Source organism: Conger conger, chromosome 12 (assembly GCF_963514075.1).
Source record: "Conger conger chromosome 12, fConCon1.1, whole genome shotgun sequence".
NCBI lineage: Eukaryota > Metazoa > Chordata > Actinopteri > Anguilliformes > Congridae > Conger > Conger conger.
Window position 1 is genome coordinate 39,128,708 of NC_083771.1, and position 20,851 is coordinate 39,149,558.

General features: G+C 40.7%; 2 protein-coding genes across 2 annotated transcripts; both read left to right on the plus strand.

The window, feature by feature from the left end:
• The first annotated feature begins 2,434 nt into the window (after nt 1–2,434).
• On the plus strand, nt 2,435–4,829 carry LOC133142555 (doublesex- and mab-3-related transcription factor 3a-like). Its single transcript, XM_061263831.1, has 2 exons — nt 2,435–2,780; nt 3,595–4,829. Exons 1-2 carry the CDS (start codon nt 2,435–2,437, stop codon nt 4,494–4,496), a joined length of 1,248 nt encoding a protein of 415 aa, XP_061119815.1. The 3' UTR covers nt 4,497–4,829.
• A 1,521-nt stretch (nt 4,830–6,350) lies between these two features.
• On the plus strand, nt 6,351–11,439 carry LOC133105555 (uncharacterized). The gene is made up of 4 exons (XM_061215730.1): nt 6,351–6,472; nt 7,272–7,628; nt 8,136–9,218; nt 9,464–11,439. The coding sequence occupies exons 1-4, from the start codon at nt 6,370–6,372 to the stop codon at nt 9,883–9,885; spliced, it is 1,965 nt and encodes a 654-aa protein (XP_061071714.1). The 5' UTR covers nt 6,351–6,369; the 3' UTR covers nt 9,886–11,439.
• Nucleotides 11,440–20,851: the final 9,412 nt, after the last annotated feature.

Below are 20,851 nucleotides of genomic sequence, written 5' to 3' on the forward strand. Positions count from 1 at the left end.
AGTTATTTCTTAATGAAACAGCAATTGTATAATAGTATATGCAAATGTTTATAGTAACTACCAAGTTTATTGCAATAAAAATGTTATTGATGACTAAATTAAGTCTGTTTTGGGAGTACAACAAAAAATATAAATGTATTGGCCTTTGCTCTCTCCTTTTAAAACAAACATTTTATTTCATCCCATCTGTTGTAAACAATAATCCAACCGTCTTGTGTTTTCATTTGTATATCAAGTGCACTATGTCTTCATCCACAAGTGGTTTTAGAGGGAATAATAAAGTTATCTACAGCAGACTCCAGAATTATTGGCACCCTTGTTAAATATGCACAAAAAGTACTGTACTTACAATAATACAATTATAGATTTGACATAAGATTTATTTTTCAACATGTGTAAATTGCTCTTTTTAATGATTCAATGGAATCAACTAAAGCCAGACTTATTTTTTAGACTTCTGCTGCTGTAGCCCAGAGATGCTGTTCTGCATACCACTGTTGTAATGTGTGGTTATTTGTGTTACTGTCACCTTCCTGTCAGCTTTAACCAGTCTGATCTGACATCTCTCATTAACAAGGCACTTCTGTCTGCAGAACTGCTGCTCACTGGAATTTTTTTTTTCCTCTTTTTTTTTTGTTGCACCAGTCTTAGCAAACTAGTGACGTGTGTGCATGAAAATCCTGCCAGTCAATACACAATCAATAATACACCAGTTTCAAGCAGATTATGTTCCATAATCTAATTTGAGTTACTGGCATCATTGTAGTCAACTTCTCATTCTTCACATTTCAGTGTTTGTTATTTGGTGCATCTCTTAGATGTGTGTTTGTATGTTTGTGTGCATGTCTGTGTACAAGTTAAACCTATAAATCAATTGGTTATAATACAGCCTAAATACATCATAAATCAATACATTATAGATGTATATGCCACCTGCCACTAAATTCATATTTACTTCATGCACCCTGAAAAATGTGACATATACAATCTTATTATTGATCGGTCTGCACAATAACTGCTGTCCCCCACTGTCACCGGGAAATTTACTCTGCACAAGCTGAAGCACGTCATGGTCACCTTGAAAATCCCGGAAACGGCCCTGGAAACGCAGTTCACTTAGTGAAGTTTACAATGGCCCCGATCGTGAAAGGCGTCCTGCCAGAATCGCATCATTTACTTGATTGAATTCTTTCAATGCTTGGAAATGGAATTGGAGTTGTAGGTTATACGGTGTTGTTTTTCAAAGGAGGATATTTCGGATTCACACACTCCACTGACGAGCATAGGGTATTACCTGCTGCGAGAGAAAGCCTATTCTGGAGTGCAGACGATTACGCTAGATTGACTTGTTTGATGATAACGCTGTCAAAATGGCGATCATTCCACGATAAAGCTTCCCTCTGTTGTGCTTTCAGTCTTATGTGCAATATGTTTTCAATTTGTGCGACTTTAACAGACAACCACAAAACCACGGACGAATAGCCTAGCTATAAGCTATACACTTTATTGAAGTGGCTACATTGAAGTGATTGGCAATGTCGCCTCGCCAAATATTGCTTGCTCATTAAGGCTATAATCGGCGGTTGTGTTTCATTGCATGGTAGGTCTATAACAGAAATGAACCTTTCTAGGCTAGGCTCTGGTGACAATGTCGATGTCTTTGGTTATAGGCTATACCGTAGAAATGTAACATAATCGAAAATGCTACCATAATCTTCCCTAAAATGTATTTATGACATTATCTTCATTTTACTAATTATATTACTGTGTCTGCACGGGCCTATTACAAAGGAATTTTTATTCCTGTTTTTGTTTCACTATTCTATTTCTTTTCTTTTTTTCATAGCTTTTTTCATAGGTCCAAGTCCAGTAACCTTATTTATTTCCTTTGATCATTAATTTGTCTTTGTCATTGTGAAACTAAAATATACAGTATTGTCGAATTTGCTCTATGTAGGTCTGTGGTAACTAAATTAATGATTCGAAATAGGTCTCCTTCTTCTTAATAAGGCATGAATGTGAAAGCCGCTGTATTTATTTTATTTTCGATAGTTTGTATATTTTGCAATGAGACCAGTAACCTGTATGCTAACATAATATTGAAATACCTATGCGTATACAATTTCATGATCAACTGTTTCAGCCATGTTTCAAACATACAAGTATTGTTGTAAAAGAGGAGCACACATAGGTAATTCGGTCAACGAACAATACTGTCTGTAATCTGAGAGATATTTAGCTATTCGAATCTCATCAGACCGTCAAGTGCATTTACCTTCGGGGAAAGGTGGATCTTGGAGCCAACGCCCCCAAGACGAAGAGCAATACAGGTGCCTGATCTCAAACTGCTTTCATCGTTGTGTAGCCTATACCTCCTGAATTATCGTTAGGCGCGTGTGTTTTTATAACTGTGCCAGCTTGACATCCGATAAAAATGAATGGATATGGATCGCCGTATCTCTACATGGGAGCCTCTGTCTCCCAGCCAAGAGTGCCTCTCCAAAGGACTCCAAAGTGCGCTCGATGCAGGAACCACGGGGTGCTCTCTTGGCTGAAGGGACACAAGCGCTACTGTCGCTTTAAAGACTGCACCTGCGAGAAATGCATCCTAATCATTGAGCGACAACGGGTGATGGCAGCTCAGGTTGCCCTTAGGAGACAACAAGCGAACGAAAGTTTAGAGAGTCTTTTTCCTGAATCGCTGAGAACCATGTCCGGACTTTCCATACCTGGAACTGGAGCCGGCTCCGAGCCATCAGGGAACGCACACCTTGAAGCAGGTAAACAATGAGAGACATCTTTTCAGTACCCAAGTAAGCTTTATTATTATGATCTAAATTGAAAATAGTCCTTGATACATGATGGATTATTAATCTTAAAGACATACATTTCACAGACCTGCGCGATGGAAAATGTTTTATTAAACAAAAAACTACAATACAGGCCTATACATACCCAGTAAATATTAGTGCATGTATTGTCAGTAGTGTAATATCGGCCCCCCATAACCCGCGTTTCCAATAGCCTAATTAGAGATATGTGCTACATAAATAACGAGAAGCGCATTTCAATTAAATAATTGGATGATATACTATATAACCACTGACATGGAATGGTGTATTATCAACCGATTAAAGTTCTGAATATGTTTACGAATTTTCCAAAAGTCACAAAAGGTAATTAATTTGACAATGAAATAAATAAAAAATTTGTATTTCATTTTCCATCAACTCAAGGGTTGTTGTTTTCCCACTTAGATTATACTGACATTTTTTGTAGTCTTATGTCAATTGAGCAATATACGCACAATATACATCATCAAAAAAGTACTACAAGAAATTGGCCTCGATATATCTCAACATTTCTTTCAATGTATTGAAATTTCCAGTTGCACAAATGACACTTGTGTATCACAGATTTTTTAAGGAATCAAAGGCCAAATTTTGATATGTAAACTGTAATCTCCTTCGAAGACAGATAGGGGATATTCAATGTTTCTGGTTTCTTTTAACAGTTTTTCAGGGAAGAAAAAACCTTCAAAGTAGGGTTAACAGGATGACATTGTCCATTTATTCTTTCTTGACGATCTTTCAGGTGACAAATCAGGAATAGAAAATGAGGGCAACGCCAGTGACAGAGAACAAGACCGGCCAAGCTCACCAGAGGCCTGTAAACCAGACTTGTGCGGCACTACCAAGACTCCTTCTGCACCAGAGAGTCACGACAGTCTTCAGAAGAGCAGTGGTGATGCTGAAGCCCAAGCCCACGGCCCCAAATACAATGATGAACACCGCCTGCTGACTGATGGCTTCTCTGGACCTGTGACCCTCCCTGTCAATCCAAAGACTGACTGCCCTCCTCTGGAGGTCCTGCAGAAGATCTTCCCCAATCACAAACCGGCTGTTCTGGAGCTCATCCTGAAAGGTTGTGGAGAAGACCTGGTGGGAGCTGTTGAGGTTCTCCTCTCCAGCAGATGCGACCCCAACACAGAGAGACTGGCGGCCGGGGGCTCCAATGCTCTTGTTTTATCCTCCAATAGGCACCTCCTCGAACACAGCCTGGGGTCTTATCCCCTGGCCTCTTCCAGATGGTCAGTGGGTTCAGCATTCAGGGTGCCTGATTCCTTTAGGTTCTCCTCAGATTCATCAAGTACGGTACCTAGCCCTTTGCCCATGCCCCTCCAGAACCCCTTCCCTCAGCCCCCCTGGTACCCGCTGATGCTGCAAAACTCCCCGGTCAGGAGCCCAGCCAGCTCCTCCATGCACGCTGACGTGACTCTGTGGAATACCATGACTCAGCTCAGGTCCCAGTATGCCTCCCCGTTCTCCAGCACTTCCAGCTGTGTCAGGAGTTCCCCTGGCCTCTCAGCCAAGCCCTCTGAAGACCACAGGATTACAGTGCTGGAGGAGGGTTTCCCTGCGATTCCCAAACAGTCCACATATGCAGAAGACAATTCTGATTCCTCAGACTCTAGAATTTTTAATTCCACAACCTAATGTGCATCAGAAAAATGTTATCAAATAAACCCCATTTTCATTCCACACAAAATTAAATATAATGGACCAAGACAGGCAGTTGTATGAACTGAACTTCAAACAATCTACATTATCTACAACATCTCATTTTTATGTAGTGTTCCGTTTTTGCAGAAGGTAGGCTCAGCCAAGTCCTTCTTGATACTGGAATCACACCTGACAGCACAAAAATCATGAAATAAAAATATCAAACATTGTCTGTCTGTGGATGTCAATATGTACAACCAGGATGCATGAACTTACTGGTCATATATTCTCAAAAAAATCACCAGCAGCATGTACAGTCCACCAAATAAATCCAGTAACACAATCATTTTGCCTTGCTTTTGTTGCTTTATAAAATGACTAATTCCGGGTCAGAAAAGGGAACAGAATTACTTGATGGCAAGCTGAAATCAGTTAATGGGATGGGGATGTTATCTTGTTTGTAATTTTCAACTCAGTGCTGAAGATTATAAGGTAACTGAACTGAACAAAAAACATTACATCTCTTGCCTCATTCTGTGATCAAAGGAATAAACATGAACACATAAAATGTCCAAAGTAAATAAAAGTCAAACAAAGTTTATGCTTAATGAGGACAAACTGTACATAGTTAATAAACACGGCACATTTTATCTGCTCTAGGTAAATTGTGGGCTTTTAACATTATGTTTCTGTAATATTCAAGAGAAAGATGATGACTTGACCAGACACATGGTAGACATATGAGACTGATGTTTGCATTATATTTACTGTGAAGCATAAACCAGGCCTGAAAGGTGACATGTCAGTAGAGGTGTATTAGATTGGATGACACGTTGGTCAATACAGCAAAACTGTTTAAAACTCATACCCAAAATATGAACTGGTTTCACGCTGTGATAACATTTGGCAGGCATGTCCACTAGGGTGGCTACAATATCATTATTGTTTTATCCACGTGTGTCATTGTCTTGTATCACTGATGTGAGTATGAGTCTCTGTTGACCATACTAATGATGGTAGTCTAATAGAGAGCACGTTTCAGAAAAGGCAGGCTACAGTCATATAACTCATTTTCTGAACGCATTGGACTGGGTGGATGTTTTTAAATAAGCAGCAGTTGATAAACCATTGAAAAAATGCATTAAACATACAGTACGTAGATAAACTAATAAATACAATCTGTGGAGCAGTTTACAGAAATAGGCAGTTATTTGTTTGTCCATACCACCGCCTGCTGGTCTACTTTAAGAATTTCATGTCTCTCATGACGCCTATATAATTTTTAAATCCAATTTCTCTTTTGTTTTGGAAAGATGAATTGGTATATGGTACTCTTACAATCCAATTTAAAAATAAAAGGATTGGGGGAATTATAATGTTTAACTTTGAAAAACCTAGAGCTGCGTTATATTTATTTATTTATTTTGGCATTTTACCATTGGAAGATATAGGATACAATTACGTCTTTACGTCGGTCAAGTGTAGCCAAAACAAAGACAATATAATTGCAGTAGCCTATGAATCACTATTATGAGCATCCCCCCTTTTCAGGCCTAATTAGATAACATCGTTCACAAATTACACTGCATACGTTCGTAAGTAGGCTACTGGCTAACCACATGACTGTCAGAATCTGATGTTGCTGCATTTAAACCTCCTGTGGAGTAGATGGCAGTAATGTGAAGATCAAGCGTTATTACGCTTTTGCAAGAGCACGAAAAAATTAAGAATCCATCCTCCAATCGAAAAAGATAGCACTCATTTGACCTCTTTGAAACAAAAGCCGCCATTAGAAGCGAATAGTGTAGTTCAAACTTTCTAAATTCAAATATTGTTCTAGTTGTGACATTTTGACAAAATATGCTAAATGGAAAAACAGAATCAAACATTTACAAATCACTCACAGTGGCCCACGTTACCTCTGAAGCGGAAAAATAACGCAAGCGGTCAATCTACTCCTGAAAACGATGGTAAAATGACAGCATTCTCGCTTGGCTAACGTTATGTTAATACTATCTTATATTAATACCTAAATAGTCTATCAATTCTAAATTTCCATGACATTTGTTTGTGATGTTTGTGAGCATCTTGTATTTTAGATTGTTTAAGGAAATGCTTTAATGCATTTAATTTTTTCGTTGATTGTTTTGGTAGCCTAGAGGGCACAGTTCTCTGTTTTTGTTTTTGTTTTGCTCATTTGTTGGCTTGAGTTTACGTAGCTAACCTTAGCCAGACAAGCAAGCAGTAGGCTGGCTACATATGTTACGTTAGACAGTTTCATCCGCATCCGGGTTAGCTACTGGCGAATTACATAAATGTTCTGCAGCAAGACTTGTGGGATTTAGTGGAGTCATGCAAAATGCATGTTAATTTATTCTGTTTAGCAAGTTACACTGTTAGGTGGATGGTTAAGTAAATCGTATATGCACGTCCACTTCCCTAGACAACATTGTCTAGTCCCACAGTATCCCAACTGTTGTGCGCACACAACGTTTGAATGGAAAATAATAACATAGTTTATTTCACAAATGTTGATTTGCATCAAGGCGCAGAACAAAAATATTTGACTTTATCCCAACATACTCATTTTACGTCTTGATAACATGGCAACATGAATAAACACCCCGGCAATATATTATTTCGTTTCCTTCACTGGTAGCAAGAACACAATGTCGGTCAGTGTTACGACTCATCTCCCTACCCAATTATGTTAATGCATTTAATTTTACCTCCCAACTATACTCTGACCACTTTTTTTCAACCTCAAAGATGGAAAACGAGTCCGAATGCGATACAGCAAAGAAGAGGAAGAAAAACTCATTAAAGAGGTGATAAAAAGATGGGATCAGCTTTATGGCACGAAGAGTCGCTTCCTCCCGTGGGGACGGAAGACCAGCACATGGAGCGAGATCGCAGCACAGCTGGGGGAAACTTCGAAAGGGGCCAGAGCCGGCGAGGACGTGCGGAAGAAATGGCTCTATATGAAGCGTGTCTTCTTAGAGAAAGTCGAAGCTCAGAGGTCGTCCCACTCTGACTCGGGACCACAGCTCTCTCCACTCGAGCAGAAGCTGCTGTCTCTGCTCAGGCAGCCTCCAGCACAGCCATGCAATGTGCCTGATATTGGTGGTGAGTATTTCAATTTGTTTTCCTGGTGCAATTTGCTTGGGGAAAATGTCACAGACCAAGCTATTTTCTGTTTCTGTCAAGTGTGATATTGCATGATTAACATTATTCACTGGGACATTGGAATGCAATGCATGACCCAGGTTTACAGTTAACCGTGTTGTTGGGATGTTTCAGGTCCTTCCTATTGTTATATAACCTGTATAACTACATTATTCACAACCTGATTGTAAGATTTCTTGTTCTTGTGGTTGACTTTATTAGCAGAACAATTGTGTGTTATATCACAGGTATTAGGAAACTCTGTAGTGTTGTCTGTGCTAGGAAATCTGTCTGCACATCAGGATCCTCACCAGCCAGGTAAAATTATTTAGTATTAAATGAATCAGCTGTATCAACAAGGCTATCGACCAAAAGTGTTACATTGTTTTATACCTGGGCAAACAAAGGCCTTATACTGTATATTTAGTGGGTGATGGGAACAGATTGGTAAAGTGTTTTGTCTCACAGCCCCCAGAATGGACCTGAGCCAGACAGAGACGGACATCCTCAGTTCTGCTGGCCGCCATTCCACGGGACTTTTCTCTGGTTGCCCAGGAGACGCAGACATCTCCAGCTCCCGTAAAACGGGCAGGAGCTGTTCTGGTTTCCCCCTGGCTGCGGATGAGGTGACCTGCGGCGCTCTGCTGGAGGCCCAGGAGGGGGACACGTCGCCCTCTGCTGGCGACAGAAGAGAGGAGGACCCGGACGAGGAGCGCTGGGGCCCGGCCGCGGCCTCCGCGTCTCGCGGCGCGGGCCGGCAGCACTGTGACGAGAGCGGCCCCGTGATGGCGGCCATCGTGAGCAGGCAGCGGCTCAGCGTGTCCCTGCAGACGGAGGCCGTGACGGTGCTCAGGCGGCTGGAGGGCGACGTGCGCCGCTACGTGGAGCACGTCGCTGTGACGGGCGCGAGTTTGAGCACACCTGAGAACGACGCTCCCTCCCGCCTCCCGGGGGCCCCCGCCTCCGTCCCCGTCCGGCTGGGCCTTCTGCACGACGACGTCCTGCTGGAGCGCTTCGGCTTCGACCGGAGCTCCATCGCCTTCCTGTGCGCCCTCCTCAAACCGCACGTAACCAATAACTGGATGCAAGTGGAGGGGACGGTCTGTACTGCTCTTGCATATTATGCCACTGGCGCCTTTCAGTCCCCAATGGGAGACTCCTTCGACGTCGACCAAACGGTCGTGAAGAGAATCGTGGAGCTGGTGTCGGACGCTCTGGTGGCCGTGTCTGACCGCTTCATTAAGTTTCCTACCTCCGCCGCCCAGAAGCAGGTCCAGCAGGACTTCCTGGCCGTGGCTGGGTTCCCGGGCGTGGTCGGAGCCCTGGGCTGCACCCACATTGCCATCAGGCGCCCGGAGACGAACCCAAACCTCTACGTGAACCGCAGACTGTTCTACTCCATGAACCTGCAGGTTACCACCACGGCCGACTGCAGGATAAGCAGCGCTGTGGCCCGCTTTCCTGGCTCCTTCAGCTGCTCCCACGTGCTGCAGCACAGCCCGCTGGAGGCCTTCTGCAGCCGGGGAAACCTCGGCAACGGACACCTCATTGGTAAGGACACGCCCAGGAAGTGCTCATCACTGATGCTTCCTGACTTGTGTGTATAACATGTCTGACTGTGCAGGCCAGAATTACACATGCATTGTACATATGATGAATTCACAACAAGACATCTGACTGCTCTACAGGCTACCATGTTGTTACTCTTTCACAGGAAGTCACAAGAATGCTACTAAATAACCAAATTTCCTCCAGAATACACGTCTTAAATAACGTGTGTTTCTTTGTTGCTGTAGCTCATTCTGGCTACCCTCTGAACCCGTGGCTGCTACCTCCCCTCCCGAACGCGCACACGAAAGCGGACGTGCGCTACAGCGAGGCCTTGCGTCTGACCCAAGGCGCGGTGGGGAGGACCGTGCGGCTCCTGAAGGCGCGGTTCTCCTGCCTGGACCGCTGCGTCCTGCCCCTGCAGTGCTCCCCCAGACGTAGCGCGCGCGTCATCCTGGCCTGCTGCGTCCTGCACAACATGGCCGTCTCCCACCACGTCCCGCTCCCGGGGAGGAGCGCCAGCACGCTGGCGGAGCCTCCCGCCGTCCAGGAGGACTACAACTGCGAGAGCGACGAGGAGGCGCTGTCCGACAGCGAGGAGATCGTGCAGCTTAGGGTCACGGCGGGTCAGGAGAAACAGGCCCTCACAATCCAGCAGTTCTTTACATAAGGCCAAAATGGATACCTCCTGCGTACGTTTTTATGTCTACAACTGACGGCAAAAATGACGGAAAGCTCCGTCTGGGTATAACTCAAAGAAGTGCAAGTCTTTGAAATGATAATACATTTCAAGGAAAGTTGTTTTTTAAGGAAAGTCTTTTTCTTTCTCATAAACACATGGGTGCTTGATGTACTGTAATTGTTCATTACAAGCTACCTTCTAAGTAGCTGTGTCGTTTTGACAATATTGCATGTGATTGACCTACTTACAGACATATTAAATCAGTATTAAAAGTACTATAATCAATTAAGATTATGAAAAGTCTATAGGAACCTGGACTACTGACTCATAGCAGCTTCAGTAGTCTCAATTTTATTTATTTCTTTACAAATTTCCGTAGGTTCTGCGGTTTCCCTTAATTTTGTTTTCATATTTTATGCATTACTTTGTACATATATTTTTACATGTAATATATTTTTATTCACAGTTTTTACCTTCTTCATATTTTTTTACATTCGTTTTTTCTAGATTGTCTGACCTGATACTACAGAAGTAAATGATTGTTTAAACAGTGGTTTCATAAGCTTTAATACGTCATCTTTGGTGCTCCTTTACTAAAATAAATGTTTTGTTTGAAACTACCTGCAATAGTTTAAAGAAACCTTTTATCAAATCCTTACACAACTGTCTTGTATGTCTATGTATTACACATGAATAACCCCATTGCTCCTACCAAAAATGGCAGGTATGTCAAATCTAGTACAGTGGTGCTTTTATCAAAATGTCTTCAGAGGGTCATATGTATTCTACTGTAAAACAAAAGGCTATGGAAGCTTGTTTGCAAGTTCAAAAAAGAAAAAAGAAGACAAATGCCATGTCAAAGTGCAAATATTTATATAAGTATCATAAGCATTCGTTTATACTTCATATAGTAGAAGTATTATATAAGTAGCATATTGTAGCATATATTGGTATGATTAAGCAAATCTAGATTGCAGTAAAACGAATTGCTGCTAATAATTGACCTTAATCATGGCCCATAATTATGTTACAAGGAAACCTTAAATGTTGATGGTTGATCTAGCATTTTAGATAATATTTGGGTAGTTTGTTGGCAAATTAATTTGTGGTGACACTTAAGTATTAAATCTGTCACAACCACGTGTGCCTGTCTTATTTTTGAGATGTTGAAGTGTGTAATGTATGAAGAATCCCCGGTCCAGTGCGTTAATGTGTTCAAGTCACTGTTACGGGGGAAACCCTCCTCTCTGATGTTTCTTCATTGTGGCCTCTGGTACCTGCTGAAGTTCAGTTAGTCATGGCATCAGCATTAGACTGTTCAGTTAAATAATATTATAATCACATTGATGTGATTACCTTAAAGGGTTGATGTGTTCACTTTAAAAGGTTGGATCATGCATATGCATGTCTGTAGACAACCAAGTAATATTGATATTAATATATACCACTTAATAAAAAGTGTAATTCCTAAAAAATTGAATTAATATTGTTATCAAGGGTTTATGTGCAGGGTTGTTGAGGGATATAAGATGTGCCCTGTAGTCTGACAAGGATTTCAATTTTGTTATTTGGACTATCAGGTTTAATTTGCGGGTATTAACATCCATATTGTGTCAGGAATTATATCTCTTTTTAGACATAGTCCATTTTAGTGGGGCAAAAGTAATTGGACAAATTAAATAAATAATAAATAATATAATAATATTTATTTCAATATTCTTCATGTTGAAACAACCTGTCTCATCAATAAATTTGTGAATAACAAAATCTATCAGGCTTTGTCTTTGAGTTACAAGTGTTCTAATATTGCATCTATTGTAGTTGCATTAAATGTGTTTCCATAATTTAACCTTGTTAACCTTGTAAAAGAATCAAAGCAAGAACTGGACAGGAGCTGCCCTCCAGTGGTGAAGTGTCTTCAGTTCTGGAGGATATGCACATCGAGTGAGAGAGTGAGGAATAGCATGCAGCTGAATGCAACTGCCTAACCTGTTGTGTAAAGCACAGTGCAGGTTAGCGTAAAAGCATCTGTAACTCTATAATTAATGCTATGTCAGCAATTAAGCACTGACTATAGGGCTGCAGTTTGTTTCAAGGAAAACGGCAAGTTGCTTTGTTTTGTTCATTCTTAATGTGGCTACTGTAGCATTACAGTGAAATTGGTTTAGCTGCATCATGTGGCCAGCGATGCTCACACTGTCAACATTCACTGTGGAGGGAAATGGTTCTGAGTGAGATCTAAATATTTCTGATCCCCAATGAGCTACAATTTCAAATGCAAATCTGCAGTTTTATTTCCCTCATGTTAGCGGCCCTGATCAGAACTGTGCTACGGTCAGCATCATGTCCTGTGTTGCTTGCTGACCACAAGGCCTGGTCAAGCATTGGCTAATATGTAGCTATTTAAAAAGTACTAACGTGAATATGGACCAAATGCAGTAAGCTAAAGCAAGTGTCTTAAAACATGCTTATTATAAGTCATTTAATGTATCAGGTGCAGCTGTTTTATTGAGCTCCTCACAACAATCGACATTTCCATTTTATGTGGCTCCACACTACACTTTATTTGAGTGACGACTTATATGCATGATATGTTTCTCTGGCGCCCCCTCCTGGCTGATTGTACTATCAAGATCTTGATTGAAGACCATGGTTAGTTCATTAGTTGAATCAGGTGTTGTAGGGCTGAGCTAAAATAAAAAACCTGTTGCCTGATGTCGCAGATTTAAACAGTCCTGATTAGTGGGACAAAGTGTAAACCACTGCAGTTCTACTGGCTTAGAGGGAGTTTTCAGTATCTGATAGGGACGCTTAATGTTGGCTCTTCTTTGCTATCTGTCTTGCTCTATTGATCCCTCGTTCATTCTATAGCCAGCTTTTAGACCTGGTAGTCTCTTGGCTGGAACATGGGTATTATTTAAATTCATAGCTCTTTTTCCCCTTTTGTGTACTAGCTGGCAGTACTCACTCTGGATGTGGTAAAGGTTATGGGAGCTGAACACGCAGCAACCCTGTTCCATGCTGGGGGGTGAGGTCAGTTCCCACCTTTTCCAGTTATTTTTGGTCTTTCAGCCCAGTTTTCTTTTCCTTTGCTAATAAAACCCTTAATTGCCTTTGTAGGGTATCACTGCCTCCTTTGGTGTGGATTAACAAGCTGGGCTCAACAATGAAGAAACCTAGCCTTAAAAAGGCTTGTTGCAAAGGTTGAAATATTGGGCATTGTGGTAATTTGTGAGGGTAAGACCATGACTCATATTTTTTTAGTTTCTTCCACGATCTTTATTGGATCCTTCACTCCCAATCACTTTAGACTAACGAACAAAGCACACTCTGAATTCTTATTCTGTGGGAGCTTGGCCCTCCAATCACTCACAGCAAGTGCTTACAGCACCACTTTCCAAGTGAGCACAGAAAATGATTACCAGACCATTGCAAGCAAATTATGCCTATAAATCCTACCAAGCGCCTATTAGCGCTGGGTAAGATAATGGGCTTGAAGGTACAGAATTAAGAAATATGAGAGCCTGCTGTGCCTTGAAAGCTGCAATGTACAATCCCTTCTGATCAAAGAGGACAGTCATATTCATTTGTACCTAAGCCTCTTAATGTGTCCAAGGAAGTCTATGCTCAGATATAGTGCACTAACTGCATTTTGATTCCAGGCAAACTGTCCATGCTTACTTCTTAAGGGACTCTTGTGATGAGTTTTTGAACATCCCTGTGTAAACGGCAGTGAATACAAAGACTGAAATATGCACTGTAAAATAAAAAAATTCCATAGAAATGATCTTGTCTTAAGAGACATGGCTGCCCTCATGTGGCTGTATTTAGAATTGCTCATGTTGTTTTTCCTACGTATGAGCATATACAGTTTGTCATATGTTCCATTCACCCAAAGAGATGTATGTTCAGTTATTTGGACCTTTATGATTAGTTAAATATTTATCTGTTCCTCTCTCCCTTATTTGGCACACAAATATTACTTTCTAATATTAGTTTTTAATGGAGTCAACCAAAGTCTTTTTTCCAATAAAAAAAAAAAATTTTCCCCAAAAAACAGGTGCAACAATTATCGACACCCCTTGTTTAATACTTTGTGCAACCGCTTCTGGCACAAGTTTCCAGCCGTGAGTCTTTTCTGTTACAATAGTAAATTACATTACCACACAAATGGAGTGAAAGGGGGAGCTGTGAGAGAGAGAGAGAGAGAGAGAGAGAGAGAGTGAGAGAGAGATCACAGTTGTAGGATGGGGTTTTTCATGCTGACACAGGGTATAAACAGTCTGTCCTGCTCATTAATGGAAAGGTCTACCAGGTAAATGCACTCAGCAGACGATAATCCATGGCTTTAAAGTAGTACAGTCCTTGGAACACTGCCAGTAAAGAAAGTACTGAACTCTTCATACCCTTGGCAAAATTTTCTATTCATGCAATGTTGTCATGGCAACAAGCACCAGAGCTATACCTCAATAAAGAGTCTTACCGGGCAGTGCTGAGCAGACTGTGAATAAGGGATATGCTCTCTTTCCATAGAGGGACATACAAGTACACTCTTTTATTCAGGAGATTGTATTTTTAAAATGTATTTAATATTTTCTATGTATTCCTTTATTTTACCTATTTATTGTATCCCTTTATAATGATTGAGAATATATTCTCTTCAATGATGATGACCTTGTCAAGATATTCAAATAATAATGAAAGCATATCTTATACATATATAGGATCTACTCTTTTACAGTGTTTGTGCATTAAGCATGTTGCGTTTGAGCTGGCTTGGACAAAAAGGTTTTCAACCAGATGTCTTCAAAGTTTATTTGAGGATAATTCTTGTGTTAAAAGCAAATAATTACAGGTAATTAAACTGATGGGGCTAACTACAAAGAGATGTGCTTCTGTTAAAGCTTTTGAGCCAGAATGTCAGCTATAACAACTAACAATAAAAATCACTATTAAATATCTCTTACCCTGAGTTGTTACCCTGCATGTCAAAACTTTCAATTTTTCCATGTGATGACACTGTCAAACTGGATGGGCAAGTGATGTCCATATGTCAGAATTACCTGCATTAGGTTAGGTTAGATTAGGTTAGATTGAATTAGAAACTTTATTATCCATTTCTGGAAATGTGTCTTTGGCTTCACCATAGTTAAAAGGCATACATTTTAGGTTATTCTCAGCTTTTTCCATATTTCCTATAGTGCTGGGATAAATGGTCAAAGTACATGATTTACACATTGTACTACAGTATGACAGTGAGATTTCAGCTGAGCTTGCACGTGGTTTCCAGCTCTACTCTTCTCATGCCTTTCCTTAACTGAAGTGATGCACATGCATAGTGGCTATTCTGATCACCTGCTATCATCTGATATTGTCTGATATCCTTTAAGGTTTGCCCTGATGAAATCCCATTGAGAAAAAAGGGCATTACAGTACCCGCTTGCAGATAAATTAAAATGCAGTATTCTCTTCTAGCCAAATGAAATATGTGATTATGAATGAGGGTCGCATGAAAATCTATCTATCTATTGCTATCGCTAACACACATTGCTGTTTAATATGAAGTTACAATGGAATGAGGAATGTTACCAGGTGGCAGTGCCTTCTGGGTCCCATTGAACAAACTCCCATTTCGATTCCCCTTCAGATTAAAAATCTTTATGGTTTCATGTGCTGCTAGGGTGCCCCTATGGTTTGATTTATTTGCACAAAAAAAACAAAAAACATAAAAGGATCCTTAGAATTGAGCTTTATGTTTCTTAAGTTGTATGCATGTCCAACGTCTTATTTAGAAAAAAGACTAAAAAGTGTCCATGGCTTGCAATATGAGTTTTCAGACCCCAGTGTGCAAACATGGTTTTAAGTTCATAGACTCAATTTAAAATTAGTGCACGCTAATATTGGCCACTGTGACCTGAGAATGTTCTAAAATTTCTTAACGGCTGAAGTAATCATCCTCTTACAACACTTATTTGAAATGATCAAATTTCCCCTTATTATATATTGACTTTAGCACTGACACATTACAGGCATTTATAAAGTGTCACGGTTCATTGGTGAACTTGCCAGCATTCATGAAAAAAATGAATACTTAAATTCCATTTCCCTGTTAAGGAAAAATGTTTATTCAACCCAGGCCTTTGAGTTCAGAATTTACTTGACCTCAAAAGTCCACCACATTGAAACTGAAGGTCTTTAGATAAACAAGATAATGTACACCATAGACTTCTTTATTGTTTATTATATGTGTATTCAGTCCAGGCCGATTCCCCTGTAATTACAGGCCTGTCATGTGGGCTAGAGAGAAGAAGAAATTGTCCTCACCTACTGCTGTGAGGAACAAAAACAGGAATAGGTGTGCTTTGCCAGCGCACACAGCTCTGTGAACACACAAGCTTATGCAGTGACACAATCTAGTATATATACCAGGAATCAACACTCTGATGATCCTGTAGCCTCAATTGGTCGAATATCCTCTAGTAGCTTGCAATATTTGCAAATAATGACTTTGAACATTATTTATTACTGTAATTAAAAAATAATGTATTAAGTAAATAAAATATTTATACAGTAATAAATAAGTGTTCAAATTCATCAGTATATTAGGTTTAAAACTGAGGCATAGTACTTGAAGAAACTAATACACTGGATTACTTAATTACTAGTTAAGCATCCATTTCTGACCCGTAAGGTGTGACCAGTGCTGTTTAAGTAGTAGCTACGGCTGCTATATTTGTTCAGTTAGGCACTGCACCGCATTTACAAATATTATTCAAATGGCTCAGGAGTGGCCGGTTGTTCGGCCCAGCACGGATGACATCAGAGGGCGATGATTGGTTAATAGGAATGTTGTTCCATGAACAACATTTCCTACTTGGGTGAATCATTGCATTATCTGCACTACTTTCAAGTGTTGTTGGGTAGTTGGGGAGTCAGGAATAGCCTGCATCACGACTTGGCCACCTGACTCATTCACTTTCACGTGCTTTGTGGTTGGACAATGGAAATAAATATTATGAGTGGCTGCGCATTCATGTTAGGCCGCTGCCGGCTAGCAATCGACTAGCTAGTCATAGCAAGCAATCTTTTTCTATTTCAGGGGGCTAAGAATGCAAATACCACAGGAGGACTATGTAACAAATGTCATGCGATAAAGCCATAATTGAACCACAGCAACAGATATGAAAAACACACAGACATTCTTCCATAACTGCTGTACAGTACTGCTGCAGTCAATGGCACATCAATGCCCTTTGGATGAAGAACAGAAGGACTCTTGCCTCTATGGTAGGAAAAATCATTCGCAGAAATAGTGCTTCTATCATTTCTTTTGTCCACTTTAATAAGGGGAGAGGAACTTGGAAAAAATGGAAATATATAATTAAATCATGTACTGTGCCAAGAAGCAGTACATTATTTAATTTAAGCAGTTCCTTCCTGTAGAATAACAGCAAAACGACCATTGACGATGAACCAATGGAAAAATGCACAAGTGCCAAGTCAGAGATAAACAATGGACAGAAGTGGAAAGAAACAACTGGGCCCCTGGGTATAATGGTAGGTCATTTTATTTCCCTTAGAATCAAGCTCAGTGTCTACAATAATACATTTAATACGGCACTACTGATGAAAATATGGCACTGAAATCTCTGTAGGAACCCATTAAGTAATGTTACATGATACAAGATATGAATTTTGAAGTTGCTAGTTGTATGAGTCCATACATCCATCCATCCATCCATTATCTGAACCCGCTTATCCTGATCAGGGTCGCAGGGGGGCTGGAGCCTATCCCAGCATACATTGGGCGAAAGGCAGGAATACACCCTGGACAGGTCGCCAGTCCATCGCAGGGCACACGCACCATTCACTCACACACTCATGCCTACGGGCAATTTAGACTCTCCAATCGGCCTAACCTGCATGTCTTTGGACTGTGGGAGGAAACCGGAGTACCCGGAGGAAACCCACGCAGACACAGGGAGAACATGCAAACTCCGCACAGAGAGGCCCGACGGGGGTTCGAACCCAGGACCTCCTTGCTGTGAGGCGGCAGTGCTACCCACTGCACCATCCGTGCCGCCATGAGTCCATACACCATTCTTAAAATGAGTCAGATTCACTAATGACAAACTTGCTCATACCTGACAAAATAAATCTGAGTATTTGCACAAGGCTTTACGTATTTGTTTTACAGTCTTCATTGAAGGAACCATTTTTTAATGGAAAACAAAAATTGCAGCTGCCTGTAGTAAAAAAGGTTTTGGGCATGTTAAAGTACAAAATATCAACCAATAAAAATAATAAGCTAAATGCACCTAAAATGCACCAGGTATAATACTTTATGAATATATTTGCATATACAGTATTGTAGTTTCACAGACAGCCAACCGTTCAATGTCAGTGAAACAGGAACATTGTAAGTAAGTACATTTTATCTATGAAGCACATTTAAAACAACAATAGTTACACCAAAGTGCTGTACAAAACATGAACATAAAGGACAAAGCATAAACATTTACCAGGCCAAAGAGGTGTGTTATGTCTAGATTTAAAAAGAGCGATGGAACAGGCAGACCTGATGTTCGGTGGCAAATCCAGTACTGCAAATGCACGGTCATCCTTTAGCTTTAACCGGGACTGTGGAATAGCCAGGAGTACCTCAGGACTTCAGAGACCTAGGAGTCGAGTAATGGCAGAGTATGTCAGTAAGAGCCAGCCCATTAAGCTGGAAGCCAATGCACGGATGCTAAAATAGCGGCTTATTTACAAGCTGTAGATGAATCACTCACTGACAACTGTTGATGAATGTGTTAATCAAAAACATGCTGCCATAAAATGCACGTGAGATATAAAAAATGGAGCCACAAGACTTCAATGAAGATGGCTCTTTTGTTACACCACCTTCCTCGTATTGCTTCTCAAATGCCCTTTCCTATGCGAATTGAGCCAACAACGGTTGTTTTAATGCAAATAATAACATTTCAAAATATTGGAGATTCATTTTCATGACCAGAGACTGTAACATACCTGCAGTGCTGTTAAGGAGAATAAATAGCCTGAGGGTGTAATGCATTGCAGTTTGGTTTCATTGTGGGCAGATCAGTCACAATTTCTCCCTCTGATACTTGTTATTTATTTATATATTGTTTTCCTAGGGACGGTGCACATTAATCAAAATTTTCAGTTTCCACATCAATGTAAATGTGCCAGAGTTAGCTAATGAGCTTATTTTCATCTGTAGTTCCTAACCTGCATGTCTTTGGACTGTGGAAGGAAAGCGGAGTACCCGGAGGAAACCCACGCAGACACGGGGAGAACATGCAAACTCCACACAGACACGGGGAGAACATGCAAACTCCACACAGACACGGGGAGAACATGCAAACTCCACACAGACATGGGGAGAACATGCAAACTCCACACAGACACGGGGAGAACATGGAAACTCCACACAGACACGGGGAGAACATGCAAACTCCACACAGACATGGGGAGAACATGCAAACTCCACACAGACACGGGGAGAACATGGAAACTCCACACAGACACAGGGAGAACATGGAAACTCCACACAGACACGGGGAGAACATGGAAAGGCGGGGCCACCATGCCACCCCCATGGTGAACTGATAGTTTCATCATGCCTGATTATACATTGACCAGGAGTTGCAGAATCCCAACATACATATTTTTGGCACTCAAAAAACTTGCTTTTATAGATTTGGATTTGGGAGAGTATTAGACAAAAATTGGGCCTGTTGCATGAAACAACATTGTGCTCTTGAATTTATATTGACCGAAAGGACATTTACTGCGAAAATCAATATACTGTATAAATGACTGCACCAGTCTCTCTTTCCAGGAGCAGACAGTCTACATTGTTAAACCCTTTTCACATCTCCACCATCAGGACTGTGGGCAGGTCTGTTATATGTCCCAGTCACCTTTAACCCCTTAATGATCACCCCTTTTCTAAATACAAGCTTGAAAATGACATTGGCAAAATAAAATGGTAACTCTTTAAAATTTGACGATCAAAATTAGTGCTCTGCTTTGCTTTTCCTTAGGTATGGCTAGGCAGGTTTCCAAAAATCATGTTGTGTATACTATAGATTGCATACTAAACACTTTTTTGTTGTAAAACATCAACCTTTTGAGGCATAAATTCTCAAGAGCTGTGTTTTCCAGCACATAACAGCGTGCATTCTGAAAATGAAAGGAAAATGATTACGCCAGCAAAACAAAATCTGTGTTTTATGCAAGCCCAACAAACACTACACCGATGGAAACATAATTTCATTAGCTAAAATGCTACTCCGTCATCACTGTGTTACCATACTCCTAATCGACTGTACGATTAGCAAGAGTTATAGGCCTACTGCTTCTGACTGCTCACGGAGAGGGATGTTGTCTTTTATACCGTGCGATTGTGTTACTGGGACAGGTTAGAGAAGCTCGTAGTTTCTCTGATCGTGTTTCAGAGAAGCAATACAAAAACGTAGATAATTGCATTCTTATGTATTAAACACTTTTGTACACGTATGCAACTGTGAAATGAACAAAAATGATCATTCCTAGCCATTCAATGTAGCTAGCTGTTCCCAGTTATCACGTTTTTGGAATTATAAACTATTAGGAATTTGATTCACTGGATCCTCACTGGAAAGAACACCAACAGTACTATGATTTGTGTAGCTTGTGGATTCCAAAAATGCAGATAAGGAGAGGTCCCACTCGTTTCTTTTTCCACCACACATGTTCCAAAATTAGCAACTACTGTCACTAAAACAATGGCATTGTAAAATTGTTTATACAGATAGAACTGAGTTTTAATGCTTTCGAATGGTCTATGACCACATTGAGTCAAAATTGTACTGTGAAGAAAGGAATGAATGCAAAAAATCCCACTCAGGCTCAAATAAGGGGTTAAATACTGATGCTATCAAAATGC